Source organism: Lotus japonicus, chromosome 3 (assembly GCF_012489685.1).
Source record: "Lotus japonicus ecotype B-129 chromosome 3, LjGifu_v1.2".
Taxonomy (NCBI): Eukaryota; Viridiplantae; Streptophyta; class Magnoliopsida; order Fabales; family Fabaceae; genus Lotus; species Lotus japonicus.
In genome coordinates this window covers 49,080,298-49,099,311 of record NC_080043.1, presented here as the reverse complement: position 1 = coordinate 49,099,311, position 19,014 = coordinate 49,080,298, and the positions used below count along the sequence as shown (strand labels likewise).

Below are 19,014 nucleotides of genomic sequence, written 5' to 3'. Positions count from 1 at the left end.
AAATACAGAAATAAATAATAAATTTCTTTTGTATTAAATACACTAAATTAAAATATTGAAAACTAAAATAAAAACTACATCCACTTTATTATTCATTATATTAATTATTAAAATTTAAAAATTTTCAAGTTCTCTTATTGAAAATTAAATTAGTAAAATTTTAATAATTTATTACAACTTGAGGTGAATTTTTTTAAAAATAATAATAATTGAAATTCACCACCTTTACATTAATGACAATAATATATTTTTCATAATAATTTTCTTATATTCTTTACTAATTGTTAATAATAATTATGAATTAAAACTAAAATTATTTTAATTTTCGTTATTAATCATAAGTTGAGAAATTTTTCAAAAATAACAAATTAAAGTTATTACTATTTCTTTATTAATAAATAATGTTAAAAAATATTTGAAAATTAAAAAATGTCTCTGTATGGTATTTATTATTACTCTACCAAATGTATGTATTATTTGAAAAAGATTCTTTAAATATGATTTTTATCTATTATATAGATGTAAAAAAAACTTGAGGAATTTACTCAAAAAAAAAAAACTTGAGGAAGAATTATAGAGAAAAATAATTATAACAAAATTTGAGTAAATTTAAGCTTACTAAATAATATTCTAAAATATTAAAATTATGACTCATTATAGTTATAATTTTTTAAGTTAAAATTATTTCATTTTTGATGAAAAAAAAAATATAAATTTTTTTAATTATAACTTATATTAAAACCTTATTACCTAATTTAAAATATTTCAAATTCACTTAAAGGATTTTTCAAATGATTAAATAAATAAATTATTAAATTATTTTTTAAGGATAAGTTATGATTAAAAAACACAATAACATCTGGGGATAATATTCTCTCTAACTGAGTATCAATGTTTACAACCGGATATATGATAAATCAGTCTCTCTGCAATTGAAATCACAATAATAAACTCAAAACAGAGAACCCAAAACAATATAATATGTTACAACCAAAGTTTCTAAAATTAATTCAATGCTAATTATTAAATATCAATTACTAAATTTGAGTGATATTATTTATTTACGGAAATAGATATTTTGTACGAGCAATTTAATACACCAAAACTATTATTTTGATGTCTCAACACGGTTTTTTATTATATTTATAATAAAAAATAATTTTTATATTTAGTAATTTAATTACACTATAATAATTTTTATACAATATTAAAAAAAGTAGTGTAAATAAATCCGTGCAACGCACGGATATTATTTCTAGTTTCAAAGAATAGTAATAACACGCCACATTGTCTCTATTTATCAAGATATTAATGCATACGAGTTTGTTTTGTCCAGAAAGTCTGGACCTGTTTGTATGTCTTTTGCCCACATCATTCTATGAATGATAGTGAAAGTGTGGGAGTAGTCCATCATATTTACTCAAATGTCGTATATGATTTAATTTTGTTTTTGGGTAAACAACTTGGTTCAGTGTTTAAGACAATAGATAAACACTAAGTAATTCATAAGCTAATTTTAAAAAAAAAAATTATTTGAAATAAGCAAAATAGATTATGGAGTGTAAGCTCTTATTTATAAGATAATACGATTAGCTAGTGAAAATAAGGTCAAAATAAATTATATGTAGGTTATAAACTATTTATTTAAGCGTTTCCAAACAATTACATAAGTATTTATGTTGTGAGATAAACTCATATATTTTTTCAAAGGGTCTTATATGCCATATAGTATAAAGAGTTATAAAAAACTCAATCATATCTTGCCATTTTTTTAATCATTCATTAATTTTGGCCATAATTTTACAGACTTTATTTTTATCTCTACCGTTAAGTGCTTAAGTCACAAATTTTCCACCTTATCAGCAATGCCATGCTAGCGCAAAATAACAACAAAACAGAAACACTAGCTAATTGCATCTAAATACAGATACGCATAAATAAAGGAAGGAGGTCTCTTCCAAACTTGATATGAAGCATTAGTTCGCCCCGCCTCACCAGATAAACAATTTGTCGTATTGTTCCTCTCATGCGGGTCATGGATAAACTAAATCTTTTGGAACTTGGTCATCATGGTTCTAACACGCGTATGTAAAACATTTACAATCTGCAGACAATCAATCATGCACACCATCCTCTGTACCTTAATTTCAATAGCAACAAATCATCAGTTTTGATACCTTTTAATCGTTTTCCGATTAATTCGTGATTAAAATCCAAATAAGCTTGCATACATGACTACATGTAGACAATTTTTGATCCCACAAATTCACACTGGACATGTAGTACTCTAATGTCTATTTTTATTTGGCTTAATCCAGTTTTTAGTCCCTAACCTTTACCATAAATATGGCTTTAGTCCCTTGTCGGAGTAAAGCTGAGGATTAGTCCTCAATTTTTGGAAAAAAGATTGGCTTTGATCCTTCCGGCTGGTTGGGTCAATGTCAGAGCTCCGCCAGCTGATGTGACCCTTGCCACGTTAATGAGTCTCGCTGGATTTCTTTTTTCTTTGTAGATCTGGGTTGGGTTTTTTTTTTTTATGATGATGATGGGTTGAAGATGATGTTAATACATGATGAAGCAGATGCAATGAATGAAGATGATCTTGTTAACTAATTTAATAATTAGTGTTAACTTTTTTTAAATGAAAAAGGGAAAAAATTAAAGTGGATTCATTAAATGATGTGGCAATGCCACATGGGATTCCCGGAGCTCCAGCACTGACCCAACCGGCCGGAAGACCAAAGCCAATTATTTTGGCAAAAATTGGGGACCAATCCCCACCTTTACTCCGGTGAGAGACTAAAGCCATATTTATGATAAAGGTTAGAGACAAAAAACTGGATTAAGCCTTTTTATTTATCAAATCCAATAAACACCCTGTTGGAACAAAATGATCACAACTTTAAAAGAGATATCTTTGCAACATTTCATCTAACACCTTCACTACATTTAATAATGTCCACACATCTCAACATTTGCACAAGATCTGTGCTGCTTATCAGGTTGTACTTGCTTCCATACATTGCTCTAACCATATGGCCCGTTTGAGTGGTCGAAGGCATCAATGCCTTTGCCTTGTATATTATTGAGCGTCATGTGCTAGTTCGGAGTTACAAACCAATTATTGCAACCCCAGCATGGAGTATACTCATTGATGAGGGGGATGGTTGGCAGAGCTTCAATATCGTTTTTGGGTTGACATACTGAGCGAGACACTTGAATGAATGAGTTGTGACCAATAGAAATAGGGTTTTTTTAATAGCAAATGTTACTTGTTAGTAAATTAGTTCTCCTCGGGGTTCGAACTCTGGACCCTTCACCCTCCCAATCCCTTATGTCCTCTAACTCTTATCACTTGAGCTAACCTTCAAAGACAACAGAAACAGAGTGATTTGCAGAGCTTCAATGTTGTTTTTGGGTTGACACACTAAGCGAGACACTTGAATGAATGGGTTGTGACCAACAGAAACCGAGTTTATTTTATTAGCAAATGTTAGTTGTTAGTAATGTTAGTATATTAGTTCTCCTCAGGGTTCGAACCATTCACCCTTCCAAACCCTTATGTCCTCTAGCTTTGACCACTTGAGATGACCTTCGGAGACAACAAAAACAGTGTGATGAAACAATATTTCAAGCTCAACGAGTGCGTGGATCTAGAATGACTTGTCTTGGTGTGGGATTTGAGGAGGTGGATCTAAGGCACTAAAGTTGGTAAAAAATTTACAAGGACTAAAAACATTTTTTATTGAAAATCCACATCAACTTCATAGTCAGTATCCACGTCATAACGTGATGTGGCACCAATGAAAGACGTAGTACTTAGCGGTTTCTCTCTAACAACATAGACTAAAATAAAAAGTTAAAATTATAGGGGATACAAAATGCCAAAACTAAAAATGAGATGTTTTACAGGGCAAAAAAAAATATTAAAGCCTAACTTTTTATTAGTCCCTTTATTCTTTTCATTTACAATTTGGCCTCACGAATAAGTGAAAACTTAAGACAAGTTTTTCATGGATAACTTAAAAAGTAAAAATTGAGATTAAAACCAGATGAGCATAAAATATATGGATCAATATCGGTAGGAATTGAAATACATATTTGTATTAAAAAAAGGGAGTTGGTTTAAAAGACATGGGTTAATCATCATATTGGTCCATGTCTTTGTCTGGCAGGCTGAAGTGAGTCGCTCCTCAGAAAATTTGCAAAACTGGATCCTCACGTTTGTAAATTGTGTGGAGTAGGTTCTCTCCGGAGTCCGGAGCTCCGGCGAGTGATGAAATGACATGGTGACTAGATAAATGAGGCTGACGTGGCAAGGAAAAAAAATAAAATAATTTACATATATTAGTTTTAAATATGAGGATTAACCCTTAATATAATTAATAAAATTAAATCATAATTAACTAACTACCCCTAATCTAATTAACAAAATTAATTTCCTCCAAATTAATCCCAGACCCTTCTTTTGCAAAAATCCAAACCCTTGTGGTTCTTAATGGCTGGTTCACACCCACTTCTCCTCTGGATCGCTCTACTCTCTCAATGGCTGGTTCTTGCTCTCGATCCCTTCGTCCTCACTTTCGATCTGGGTTGAAGATGGTTGGCGTAGTTGCTTCAGAGAGGAAAAGGGCTCACAAGCTTTCTCTCTAGATCTGGATCTCGATGGAGAATGGGCTCACAATCTGGCGGTGGTTGCTTCGATGGAGAATGGGCTCGATCTTGCAGAAGACGGCGGGGAGAGAGGCTCAACGGTGGGGGTCGTCGTGGTTGTGGCCACCGCGACCTTGCCCGTGGCGCAGTGGTATGAGGATCTTGATTCACACACCAGATCTACACCCTCTACACTTCGATTCGCACCTGGGTTTGGAGGGTTCGCACCAGATCTTCCTCTTTTGCTCGATCTCATTACTTCAAGCTTTGGATTTCGTACTATAATGATTCATTTACACCTTACTTTCTTTCCATCTTATTTTTACACTTTTTCCTTCTCTTCTTTCTCTGCATTTTCTCTCACATCACCGATCATACTACCTTTTTTTTTTCTCTCTCATTTCTTCATATTTCATAAAGGTGCACATGGAAATAATATATATAAACAAAGTATTATTGTAGACAATTAAGTGTTTGGTTTAAAAATCCTGTGTTGTATATAGAAGACATTATAGTGTCCCTTTCTCATAGACATAGATAGAGATATCTTCCACTCTTTAGATTTTAAAAATATTAAAAAAATAATAATTGACCGCGGTAACATCATAGATGGTATATTAGCCTAGGCACATTGAAATTTTCTTCCATGTCTTCACAACCACCACAAAAATAGAATGGAATAATACCATACAAGTGTTAAAACATTTGTGAGATCCACAGACAGGGGATGGCAACAAAATAGTGAGTTCATGTTTTATAAGGCGTAAAATGTCTGATAGACAATAAATATCAGCAACTCTAGAAAAGAATATTTTGGTTTAACATTTTTTCGAACTGAAATTCGTCCCAGTAATGTGTTTTTCGTGTTCTGGAAAAGGCTAAATTTAACCACAGTAAATTTCAATGTTGTGCTTCATTTTTGTTCTGACCAAAGAATCTTTTGATCTCTATTATCAATCACAGAATTTCTCATTCCTTCTGTAGCAGGAAGAGTTCAACCAATGATGATTTGAAGGACATATTCAAATATCCAATCCTTATGGAAGAACTTCAAGAATATACTAGTGATGTATACGCATCTCACAAAATATTGCTGTTAAGAGAAGTGGTAGTCACCAACTACATTGCTGAAAATAAACAGTGTGATACTGACCTCAACCACAGAAGATTTGAAGCCCAAATAGTATACAAATCTTATTGATTTCATGACAACACATCAAACTCATTTGAACTTATTACTTATTAGCATAAATTCAATTCTCATGGAGATAGGAACACTTGAAGTACATAAGGGAACAGAAACAGAAAACACTGGTTGTTGACAAAGAAAATGCATCAGAGGGAATTTTATTAGAAATGAAGCACACTGAAATTAAGCAAGATAAAACCCAAGTCTCACTAGCCACAAAACAATATCCATAACAACAGAAGGGCCATGTTCATAGACCTTGGTTCATGCTACTCTATGAGGCACCAAAACCAAAACCTTGTTCACACTAACTCACCATCTAAACAGTCTCTACATGTTCTCTGAACACCTTCAATATATTAGAAAAAGTTACAATCCCCACCAAGCTGCAATCATCCTCAATAACCCACAAGTAGTTCACTCTGTGAGCAATTGCTTGAATCATCACAGCAACCAAAGAGCTCTTGGGATGACACACTATTGCTTCCGCCTTCCTCACCATCCTGACTGAGGAGCTTGAAGACCTCGAGAGCCTCCTCGTCAATGCCCTTGTCGATGCGCTCTCCTCATCCGAGGAAGATGAAGAGAATGCGCCGGCGGAAGATGATGAAATAGTGAACTCTTGCAGCATTTTCTCCAGATTCTTCTCCTTCAACCTCGCCTTGACCACTGTCACTAGATCTTCTGGGGGACTACCGCAATCAATGTAGGCCATCAAGTCCCCGGCAGACAAGGTGGCAATGGCGGCCGCAACCGTCTCATCACAGCAAGCAAGGTTGAAGGGTGATATCTCACCAATGAAGGTGCCATCACTATCAACAACACCAACAGAAGTTTGCTGTGTGAGGGACTGTGAGATTGCTCCCAGAGCAGAAGATGCAGGGGAGTAGTAGTCAATGGCGAGCACGTCTGTGGTGATTATGCCGAGAGCATCGATGGAGAATGCAGGGAGCGGACTGAAGAGGCCAATGGAGCCGAGCAGGAACCGGATCACGTCCTCTTGGGTTAACCAGCAGAACTCAGCACCGTTGTGGCTGCGGGTAGCTGATGCTTTCAGAAGTTGTTTTCTTCTTGAAATGTGACTCCTTTTTGTTTGCAAGATTGGCACCACTAGATTCTGTGCTCCTTGGAGTATGAGATCAATGGCTTCCAATAAGCTGAAACATCAAAACAACAAGGACGATGGTTAATTGACAGAATTACCAATCAAGACCCATCAACTTAGTGTAGGTTTGGATTTTCGTTGAATTCAACCCAGATCCACATATGTCAACTCTGTCAAATTCTAAGTTCTCTAAAGTTACGTGAAATCACATTTGTGTTTGGATCAAGCCATCCAAACAAAATATACACTAAATAAAATTTTCAGTTTATCCTAGAAACAGAATTTCCAGTTTCAACTAGAAAATTCTGTTAATTAGCCTCCCCTTTTCATGTAATTAACACTCCAACCCCAAAAATAAAATTACAAATGTCAGATTCAGCTAACTCAAGGAAAGAAAGAAATGTAGACATCTAAAATTTTGTATAAACTCTTTCCCAAGTAAATGTAACACACCCCAAAATCAAAAACTCCAATAATCCACCCCACAAAAAAAGGGCAAAAATTTCAGATTCAACTAATTCAAGACATGTTTAAATAATTCAAAGAAAGCCTAAAAACAATTATAACAACAAGTTAAATAAAACAATCAAAAGAATAAAACAAATTATAAATCAACCTTGCATTGCAATTGTCAGTTAACGAAGGAAACAAAAGAAGGTTCGAGAAGAAGTAGTACCTGGAAGAAGGTTCAAGATGCACGACGAGACCAGGAACCTTAGGGAGAATCGATGAAATTGGAGCTTTTAGAGCAGAAGAGGGAGAGACGAGGTTCTCCTCTTTGCAGAGGTAGCAAACAACATCGACGATGCAAAGTTTCCCCACGCATTCGCAACGACCTAGCTCCTCATTCGAGTGGTCGCAGCTCCAAACGCTGACGGAGCTCTCGTCGGAGCTCTTGAGCGCGGCCAATGCCTCGGCGACGGTGGCGGACGCCGGCAGCGACTTCAGCGGCGGCTTGCCCAGACAGAGGTCAGACACCTCACGCGCCAGAAAGCTCACTGCCATGCAAAGGGTGAAGCTCCGTTTGGTGAACGGCGCCGCCGGCGGTTTGTTGGCGGTGAAGGATTGGAAGAAAGTGGTGGGTGGCTACGTGTGTTTTTTTGGTTGTTGTTTGCGTTTTGCTGGTGAGAAAGAAAAGGGAAAAGGGGTACTATTTATAAGGAAAAAACAATTTGTTAACACTCCAAATTCACCCCCATTTACTGAGAGACTAGATATAAAACCAGTGCGTTGCATAGGTGTTTTTACAATTTTATCAACATAATATAAAATTTATTATAAGTTAAAAAAATAAACATTTTTTACTTATAAATTATAATAAAATAAAAATAATTGTGTTAAAACATTTCCTTATGAGTATTAGAGTTTTCTTTAAATAATTAATACTATTTAAATTTAATAATTAGCATTATAATAATTTTAAAATTTTAAAAATGAATATATTAAAACATACGATAAATTATAAAGTGCATTTCAAATATTTTAAATCAATTAATAAGTTTTAATATCACCAATAAAATTATATCAACATTTTCTTATACTTTTTATCAACAATTAATTAACTTTAACTTTTATAATTACAATAAATTATAATTTTAATATTCTAAAATATTATTTAGTAAAATAATTAATTTTTAATTTCAGCCTTAATTATTTTTCTCTGTTATACTTCTTTAAGTTGATCTTTTTTACTAATATATAATAGATCAAAATTTATAATTGAATAAATTTCTGAAAAAATACACACACGTCATACTTTTTTGACATCCACGTCATACTTAATAATGTTAATTTTAAAAATATTTTTATAAATTATTGTGGCATTTTTTAATTTTAAAACTATTTGCTAATTTTTTATTAAAAAAATTAATTAATTTTAATTATAAATAATGTTTCCATATACAAATATTATTTAATAAAATTTTATTCTAAATACCATCTTGTGTATACTCTATACACTTTTTAATGTATATAAAAAGATATTCTAAAAGACTTAAATAATTATAATATATTATTTTTTTATGTATGTAAAATTATTTTATAAAATAACACAAAACAACATTATAATAATCTATATTAAACAACACATGTAACTATTAAAAAAATTATAAGTATATCTTTACGAAGAGTATTTAATCATTGACTATTTCTGATATTTCATATACTTATTTTATATAAATTTAATTTTTTTCTCAAGTTGAGGTCAATAATTAATATTTTAACGACATATGTTTAAATTTTTTATCACATTATATTTAGCTTTTACTTAAATGTATAGGAAAATTTTTAATTAATATATAATATATAAATAATTATAAAAATGAAGATAAATAAGTTTATAAATATATTATTTAATGTTGGTAGTTGAATAGTTTTTGACATTACAAATTATTCAGTTTTAATTTTATTATTTAATATATTTATTGCAAATGAAATTCTTTATTTTTAATGCATTTTAATGTAGAGGTTGGAATTACTTGATGTATTTAATGGAAAAAACTCAAGTCTCCTTTACATATATATATATATAGATATAGATAGAATATTTTGAATTTTAAAATTATTTTATGTAAATTATTTGCTAATAAATATTATTTTCTTATTTAACTTAATTTTTAATATTTGTGAAATACAAAACTCAAGGAAATTTTAAGTTTATGAATGTTTTTATTTAATGGTAGTAGTTGAATAGTTTTTTACAATATATATTTTTTAAATTTTAGTTTTATTATTGTTTAATATATTTGTTACAAATTTTTTTATTTTTTTGTTGCTTTTAATACACACTTGAGTTTTGCTTATGTATTTAATGCAAAAACTCAAGTCCCTTTATATATATATATATAGATATAGATAGGATAAAGTAAAAATAAATGATAAAAAAATTAATAATTTTTTAAATCGCTTAAGATTTATCTAGAGAAATAATATGATTTTTTTAATTCATCTAAGATTTAATTTTGGTAAAATCACTCTTTTGAATGTTTCCGCTGATTTTCTTATCGAATTTAAAGCTTGTTAGGATAAGCCTTAAGTCTTTGTAAACTCTCCTTGAGAATATGAGTTTGCTTCTACTTGCGAGTTGCGAGCATGATCGGTGTCTCCTTGTGGGATTGTAGTTCTGAAGCCTGCCCTTTTTTCTCTTTTGCTGGTTTTGTTTCTTTTAGCTATTTAGTATTTACTACTTTAAAAAAAGCTATTTACCAAAAGAAAAGGTGATTAAATAATGAGTAATGATATATATACACCTCACTTTCTCTTCCATCTCATTTCCACTCATTTTTTCTCTCTGCATTTCCTGTCACATCACAAATTATATCACTCATTTCTCTTTTTTTTTCTTCTTCATTACATGAGGTGGTGGTGGAAATGGATGGTTCAGAGAACAGTATTCTTAAATAATATTTTATGTGCTTTAGAAAATTTGAATTCATTACACATATCGAGATATTATTATATTGATTAAAATTACAATGATTTTACTCTTACCTTTAGAGATATCACGTAAATAATAGATATGATTGGATGATGATATAATTCCAAAATAAGACCCAAAATTTAAAAAAATAAAAAGAGTGAAAATTGAAGATCAAATTGGTGAGAATATAATATATTAAAACAATTTTTAAAAGAACAACAACGCGTCTGTGGTATGGGATTCTGAAGTCTGAATTTTGAAGTTGAAGAGAACGTACTATGGTACAAGAAAGTTGTGGTTGTGGGGTTCACTTTGTTTTGGTTGGTATTACCGTATATTCAATTCAAGTGGGGCTTATTGTTTTATTTTATTTGAGGGGAAAACTATTTTTTATACTTCAAAAGATGGCATGACAAGTAATAACCTTTATTATTAATTAATAATAAGAGTAACAGTTGTTGAAAAAAAGTGTGTAACGTACAGAAGAAATAAATTATAATACTAATACCTTTTCAAAACTTTAAGCCTATTTCTAAATAGTTACAGCAGGTTACCAAATGATAGCCATTCATGTATGAGCATGATATTCTAGGTAACAATGGAAAAAGTGTTAAAAAGTTATATAAATCCTTCCGATTAATATCTTTTTAACTACCAGTAAATTGTTTGTTTAATGATGAGCAAGATAGATCTATGTAATGATGAAAGTATATGTTTAAATTTTGAGAAAAATAATATTGAAAGAAAAATACAACTATATCTCGAAAGAGTGTCAAGGACAATTTTTATTATCTACTAAGAATATTATTGTTATTTTATCTATTAAAAAAATATTTTCAAGTCTGTATAAGAGTAAGAAGAGAATGCATAAGTCTTAGGAAAAAAAAATCAAATGCATGCTAGAATGAATAACATGATGCATATGAATGACCACACATACACTTATAGTCTTTGGTTACGTTGTTGATACCTTTGCAAGTTCTAGGGAAGTCCTGAGACCCAAGAATTTAAGCTTAGAATAAATTAGTGAAATTCCTTATTAACGAATAAGTTCGATGTATCGTGAAGGGAAACCTGAACAAGAGTTTATTGGATGAAATAAATTTATGAAGGAGAAGGTTCAGGAAAAGTTCAAGGATTGTATCAAAACCGATAAAAGTATAGCACGACTAACATTCGCCTAATCTTAGGTCAAAGACACTAGTAAATAGCTAATTTACACTTTAGGACGCGATGGAAACTAATTCCAAAAATCTTCAGAGAAATGTTAGAGTTTCTCTTATTCGTCTATAAACAAGTATTTCGATGCGAAACCCTGGAATGTACGAACGTCAAATTCCAATTCTCGGAAGTTTGCCGAAACGGAATTCCTGATAGTTCAGAAACCCTAAAATCTACGGACGATGAAGACTTTTTCTATTCAGAGCTTCAAACGAAGATTCCACACGCGTACACCCATTTCTCTTGATGTTTCCAATCTTTCTTCAGAAGGAAGTTTCTGCATCCGAGGTCAATATCATAAAGTGCATAAAGTGCATTTTTAATGCCGGTAAGCATTAAAAAAAGCCTCGAAAACCAAAAATCATACTTATATTTCTTTGAAGAATTAAAAGATTCAGCGGGAAGAATATCGTGTCTAAAATACGTTGGAATCAGTAGGAAAAATAGGAATCGCGAAATAATCATTTTTCCGCATTTTCCAAATCCTATAAATAGGTGGAAAATGAAAAAAAAAAACAAAAAATTCTCACCTTTGAGAGAGAGTGGCCGAGAGCTTGAGAGGAGGAGAGGAGAAGTTGATTTTCGCCGTTTCTTGCCCGATTGCTTCACCGTTCATTGCTAATCGAAGACATCGAGGTATAGTTACTATCCCTCACTTCTGATCGTCAGATCTGCCGACTTTTTCTATGTTTTTCTGAGCTCAAAGTTTGGAGCTTTTTGTAAAACTGTCCAAATAAGCTGATTTTGGTGTCTAAACTTAATGCCTACGTGCTCTAGAGCATGAATATCCAGTTGTTTTCGACTGAATCCTGCTGAATCGTCGCAGAGGTCCAGTTTTCTGAAAATACCCATTTTCTGACAGAGGTTCCGCTTTTTGGATCAAAAACTCTCGACTGAGCTTAGCTTCAGTAGGATTAGTTGTTATAAATGTCGTTAGGATCGAGCTCATCAAATTTGTTTTTTGAAATTCTGATTTTGAGTTTCCGAGCTAAAAATAATGACCAAAATACCCCTGCGACAATTTTCGACCCGATAATTTTTCTGAGAGTTTCCCTGGCCTAGATATCGCCTAAGAATACCTAGGGATTGATTTAGATCGAAGAAAAAGTTCGAAAACCCTATTTTCCATAGTGGCCGAAACCTATTTGCTTGGGTACCGTGTCCAAAAATAATTTTTGGGTCTCTATGACGTGAGCCATTGCGTAGCTTTTTCAATTGTGGAAATTTTGGCGCCGGTTTCGTGTCATTCCGAGTTCTGTAGCTCAAGTTATGCACGTTTTAGCGAATAAAGTATTTTTGTACAAAACCTGAATCGAGTCAAAACTCATCCATTCGGGGAAAGCCCTTCCTTTCGTGCCTAAATGTTGTACTCTGAAGCTTCTTGAGCTTAGTCGAACATTAGTTAGGATTGTTTCGACTGTATCGACTTGTGTTGATTCATTATTGCTTTGTTTGCTCAAAGGTTCAATTGTGGAAACCTTGGGATTGACTGAACAAGCTTGTGAGGGAGACCTACACCGCGAGACTGGAACAACTCGAGGTTAGGGCAACTTACTTACTAGCTATTTTTGTGTGTAGGCGTCGATAAATTCGACTTGAATGTATTGTGATCGTGAGTGGCAACTCACCGTTATTAGTTAATGACCTAGAGTCGACTTGTTCGACTTATTTGTTAAATTCTGCACAAATATTGCATGAACTGTTCTGAAAAATGTTTTCTGGAGGCTTCGGCCGAGTGAACTTATATGAGACGTGTGTCTCCGTTTTCTGAGAGGCTTCGGCCGTTTACTGGTTTTTGTCTTATCGCTTTCTAGTGGACATGACAAGGTTATGTTTTGCAGCACTGCATTAATGTTTCATCGCTCAATAGAGCTTGATGTATTTGTGTTTAAGATTAAATTCTGCTGACTGTATTCGTGCATTTAATGCGACTTTCGGAGTGTGGATTACACTTATCTTCGTCATGGCAATGACGGGTTTGTTTTGGGAATGTTTGATAGGTCGAACCAAGGTTCGAGCCTTTATTGTTTTAGGAATCGAGACCTTCCCGGGGAATTACTTGGGTTTATTGGGATCTTTTTACTTATAGAGTTTTGAAACAAACGAAATCAGAACTTGATTTGTAAATGAAATTCATAATACACTAATCAAAGATAGAACACTTTTAAATAATGATGATAACCTCTTGGAAAAGACTTAGGATGTGAAAATGGTTTGGAAAACGGGAAGGGTCGACAATCTAAGTGTGTGGAAAACTTTGAGTGCGATAGCACCTTTTGTTCCTTTAGTGGTTTATCTAGCCATCCAAAGGATGAGCCTGGGATGATTGGAAAGTCCCCAAGTGCGAGTGCACCATCTTTGCTCATTGAGCAGCCTTTCGGCCATCGAGCTGATGAGCCTGAGTAAATTGAAAAGTCACTGAGTGCGAGCAGCATTCTCCTTGTTCGTTGAACAGTCCATTTGACCATCGAGCTGGTGAGTCAAAGTAACTTGAAAAGTCACTGAATGCCAGATGCATTCTTTTGCTCGTTGAGCAGTTTGTTTGGCCATCGTGACGGTGAGCCCAAGTGACTAGTAAAGTTACCAAATGCGATTAGCACTTCTTTGTTTACCTTAGGGTATTGTAGAGACAATGTACTCTAGCTAGACACGCGTGCCTTGGTGAGGACGATTCGTTGTTTGGCTAACCATATTGCATTCATGCATACATTTCTTGGAAAGTGTGCTGCTTTCCGAAGGACGATATCAGATCGGACTTCAACGGAGCTAGATGCCCCAAATGGAGCTAGCTGCTTCACAAGAGCGTGCTGCTTCACAGGAGCGTGCTGCTTCATAAAAGCGAGGTGCTTTAGCGAAGCGAGGTGCTTGGCTTGTCCCATCCATCGAGATGGTGACATTTTATCCGGATCATCTTTTGAGCATGACATTGCACTGGCACGCCATGCACCTAACCATACTTGTGGATGTTATTGTGATTTGTTGTTGATAAACATCGTTATATATATCTTGATGATTTTATGTTGATAAACATGCTATGTATCAACCTTAGGGTAGGCAATACATGACTTATACGTATATATACAACATATATATATACCCCCTTTATCACATGTTGTTTGTATTATCTATTTTATTCCGTGAGTTGACCCTAGCGCCTTGGCTTTGTGTGTATGTTTGTGTTTGGGCGGTCGGCCTGCTGCCAGGCGTCCGTCAGCCGGTTCATGATGATTCGTTGTGCAGGAAAGACCCGGAGCGTAATGACTATTACTGAAGCTTTCGACGAGGACCCGGACTTCAGGCCTGATCGAGGAAGGGTCGATGAAAGTAGTGTGGGTTATGGGTGGTTAGAGTCTTTGAGTTGGTTGTTAGAGTCATAGCTCTGATTGTCATTCCTTATTTTGGGGCAGGGCAGGTCCCCGACTATTAGCTTTTCGTGTGATTCCCTTCCATGAGGATCACAGGGAGTTTGTCGGACGTAGGAAGTCTTTTGAGGCCGTTTTGGGCCGACTTACTTTCGTTGGAGGACTGTACTCAGAATACTTAACCTTTTGTTTTAGTTTGTACATATTTGCCCACGGGCACTACCTTTCCGTCACTGGAGGTCACTCGTGACGATGTTTTTAGTTGTAGCGAGGGCTGTGCTTGTATTGTATATTAATCGCTGTTAATCGCGATTAGGTTGAGTCTTTATTTCGACAAGTCTTTTTATTTAAACAAAACAAAAAAAATACCTGCTTTTCCGCTTTATTTTATTTTGAGTTACTAAAGTGACGCCACCGAAATCGGGGTGTTACACTTATGGGGGTGGGGGAGCTTCCGAGCGCATGATTGACTTTTGGTCGCCTTATCTTGAACGAGATGTTACTATCACTCGATTCTCTTCAAATTTGTTCTTAAAGATCTATCTAGTACACATTACTTGTTAATTACTAGGTCTAGCTAGGAACTAACTCCCGCACTTGATTTCACTAGAATTGATTGACTTCATCTGACATAGTCATTATCCAAATGATAGCTCAAGTGGTAAGAGTTAGAGACAACTAACATTCCTATAAAAAAAATTCCAAAACACACCTTCTAAAGTATCGTTAATTTTTAGAGGGTTCTACTTGAGAAATAGAAGACATGTAAAGACATGCATGTTTAAGAAAAATTCTAGTAGAAACTCCCTTATTGATGTCTTTGATGACATTATCATTGGATGATCTTTATGAATTCTCCATCTCTTGGAACTTGGAAGGTCATTGTGCTCTTGTTCTTCAATTCATAGCTCTTCAAATTCATGAAAAGAAGTTCTTGTCCTGTAACACCCCGATTTCGGTGGCGTCACTTTAGTAACCAAAATAAACTTAATGCGGAAAAACGTGAAATATTTTTTTTTCGATAATAACTAAGACAAGACTGAATTAAATAAAACCTAAAAGCGAAAAGCAATAGAATTAATATACGATATATAAACAGCCCCCGCTGTAAGTAACAACCTCGTCACGAGTAACCTCCAGTGACGGAAAGAAAAGTGCGACGCCCGTAGGCAATATATACAAACCAAATGAAAAGGGTGAAGTGCCCGCAACACCATCCCTCAAAACTGAAAATCAGCTGACCCAATGGCCTGAAAATAAGACCTCCTAAGTCCAACCAACTCTCTGTGATCCCCGTAAGGAAACCACACAAAAAGCTATAGGCGGATCTACCCTGTCCCCTAAGTAACAAATGAAGCTAGACTGTCAGAGCTAAAACTCTACTCCTACACTAATCCTAACTCGAGGAGCTCATACCAACACTCAAAACTATGTGCTAGCATGATCGTCGTCTGAATCAAAATCCAGAACGACCAAGTCTACTAACCCTATCCGTCCTCCCCTCGCAACCGCAGTGCGCTCCGATGCTGGACTCACGGGCTTAGGGCCCGAACCCTGATCATCAATGATCGCAACAGAGGGTGCACTAGACCCTGCCGAAGGCACTCCCACTGGAATCTCCTCTGAGGGATCCTCCTCCTCTGAAGATGACGGTGGCGGTGGTGCTCCTCCGAATCCTGGTCCGCAGTGAACGCCTGGTGGCAAGTTGAAGCTGATAGAGCATCGCCTCAACACTCCTGACCTCAGAAGTCCTCCACTATCCACGTGATCCTCCATGATACGCCCCGAATACGTCGCTCGGTGGCTCGCGGGGTCAACCACCCACGACCCGGGGTCGTCCTGATCGATCATCTCATACCTAATCCCCCCCGAAGGGTGGACCATGGTGTACCAGTCCGCAATATTCATCTGACAAAAGGCGTTGTCCGCCAAAACACACACAGAAGACGCGAGGGTCAACTCTAAAGAACTATGTAGATAATAAACCCAATAGGTACAAATAATAGATAGCCACTTAGGCTTATAACTAGAGATATCATTCCTAGGGTTGCATGTTCCACAAAATCATAACGACAATAATAACAATTAGCATGTTCCAAGTAAGTTTATCAAATAGCAACCACACTCATCAACTAAGTCAGTATGCATGTTGCGTGATATGTATGCAGGTTAACCCAGTCAACCGATATGCAATCCGGAACGGATGGACATCATCGGATCAGCCCTTCACCAGCCACGGTGGTGCCATTTCGGCCCGTGATGTCTCTTACTCCCACAGGGTAGTCAGATCAGCAGTAAACCCGTAGGTCTGCCATTTCGGTCTGCTACAAGAGACGTCTACAAACGCTCTTTCACGGCATTCCGGGTCTTATGACCATTTTGGAAACCGACGAGGTCCAGAGTACGTCCTGTGTTAATACCTCATTAATGTTGCATGTATGCAAAATGATTAGTCAAACAACGTCTCCGACCTCACTCGACACGTCGCCACGTGTTCTAGGGAAGTTAAACTCTCTAAAAGCTTACCCTAAGGTAAAGTCGATTCTGCGACCAAAAGACACATAGCTGCTCCAACAGCACCCCAACACACGCTGCTCCAACAGCACAATAACACACGCTGCTCCAACAGCACAACAATAAACGCTGCTCCAACAGCACAACATCAAACGCTGCTCCAACAGCACAACGACAACATACTCAACACTTGGATCCGACGACATTCCTCGTTTTCCAAAATTAAGATTTCACTTCCAATGCCTTCCTTCGAGGTTGTTATCATTACTTAAAGATTTAGAGGTTATTTAAGGTCTTATGAGTTTTCTTTATAAAATAGATTCCATTTTGTCTTATCGCAAGTCTTATACATTTGCAGGATCTCCCAATCCCAAGTCGCTTCCAGAGGATGTCTCGATCCACTAAACAAAATCAAGGCCCGAACCTCGTTCGTCCTATCAAACTTTCTCAAAACTCTCAAAATAAAATCGGCATGACCTGCCCGCTATTCTCACCATTCAGAATCTCAGATTTCCAGTGTAAAGCATATTTAAATCATCACAATCAACAACATGTCATATATCAAGAAATCTCAACATTAACACTTAGCACTTAGCATGTAAAGCATGCACCACACATCCTAGATTACCCACATAGCACATAGCATGTAAGTCAATCTTCAAAAACATTCAGTAGATGAATCATCTACATTGTCAGCCGAAGCCTCAGAAAACATTTTCAATCACACACAATCTCAGTGCATAAACAGTAAACAATGTCGAAACATCGACCCTAAGCATTAACTAGAGATTCAGTGAGAAGCCCTCACCTGAAAGTTCTCCAGAATGATCAACTAGTGCTTCCTCGCACTCAAAGTGTTGGTCCTCGGGGAAATCCTCAAAAGTACCTTTACAATGAAATCACAGAATACTATAAGAATCTATCGGAAACTAAGTTATCGATACTTACTAAGGTTACTCGAAGTAATCTATACTCTAAGGTACGATAATCTAGCGCGAAAAGACAAGTTTTCGGAAAAGGAAATTTCTTCCTCCCCCTCTAATAGGGCTCGGCCACTTTGGCTAATTATGAGGCTCGATTTTTCTTCGATCAAACTTGGTTCCTATGCTTTCATAAGCCATAACTAAGGGTATTCTGAACTCGGAAAAATTATCGGATCAAAAACTGTCGCAGGGGTATTTTGGTCATGATTTTTAACTTAGGATTTTCAAAACTGAAATCCCAAAAATAAAATTTTGCATGGACGTCACCAACGACGTTTATGACAACTAATCCTACTAGCACTAAGCTAAGGCGATAGTTTTCAGCCTAAAAGTCGGAACTTTACTCAAAAACTACATAAATGGGTATTTCAGGCTAGAATTGATTCCGGCGGAATTCCGGCGACATAACGGAAAATCTAATCCGGCAGAAGTGATCTTGGGCACATATAGAAGAGGTTTAGAATCAGAAATGAAAGATTCAGGATAGTTTTGCAAAAACCCATAAACTATCCACTCAGAAAACTCTACAGAAAAGCTATGGAAAAAGCGATCAGAGGTAAGGATTAGCG

General features: G+C 35.3%; 1 protein-coding gene across 1 annotated transcript; it reads right to left on the bottom strand.

The window, feature by feature from the left end:
• Positions 1-5,968: 5,968 nt before the first annotated feature.
• On the bottom strand, positions 5,969-8,079 carry LOC130743172 (CBS domain-containing protein CBSX5-like). The gene is made up of 2 exons (XM_057595303.1): positions 7,624-8,079; positions 5,969-6,999 (listed from the first exon to the last, which is right to left on the bottom strand). Exons 1-2 carry the CDS (start codon positions 7,950-7,952, stop codon positions 6,162-6,164), a joined length of 1,167 nt encoding a protein of 388 aa, XP_057451286.1. The 5' UTR covers positions 7,953-8,079; the 3' UTR covers positions 5,969-6,161.
• Between the last annotated feature and the right edge of the window lie 10,935 nt (positions 8,080-19,014).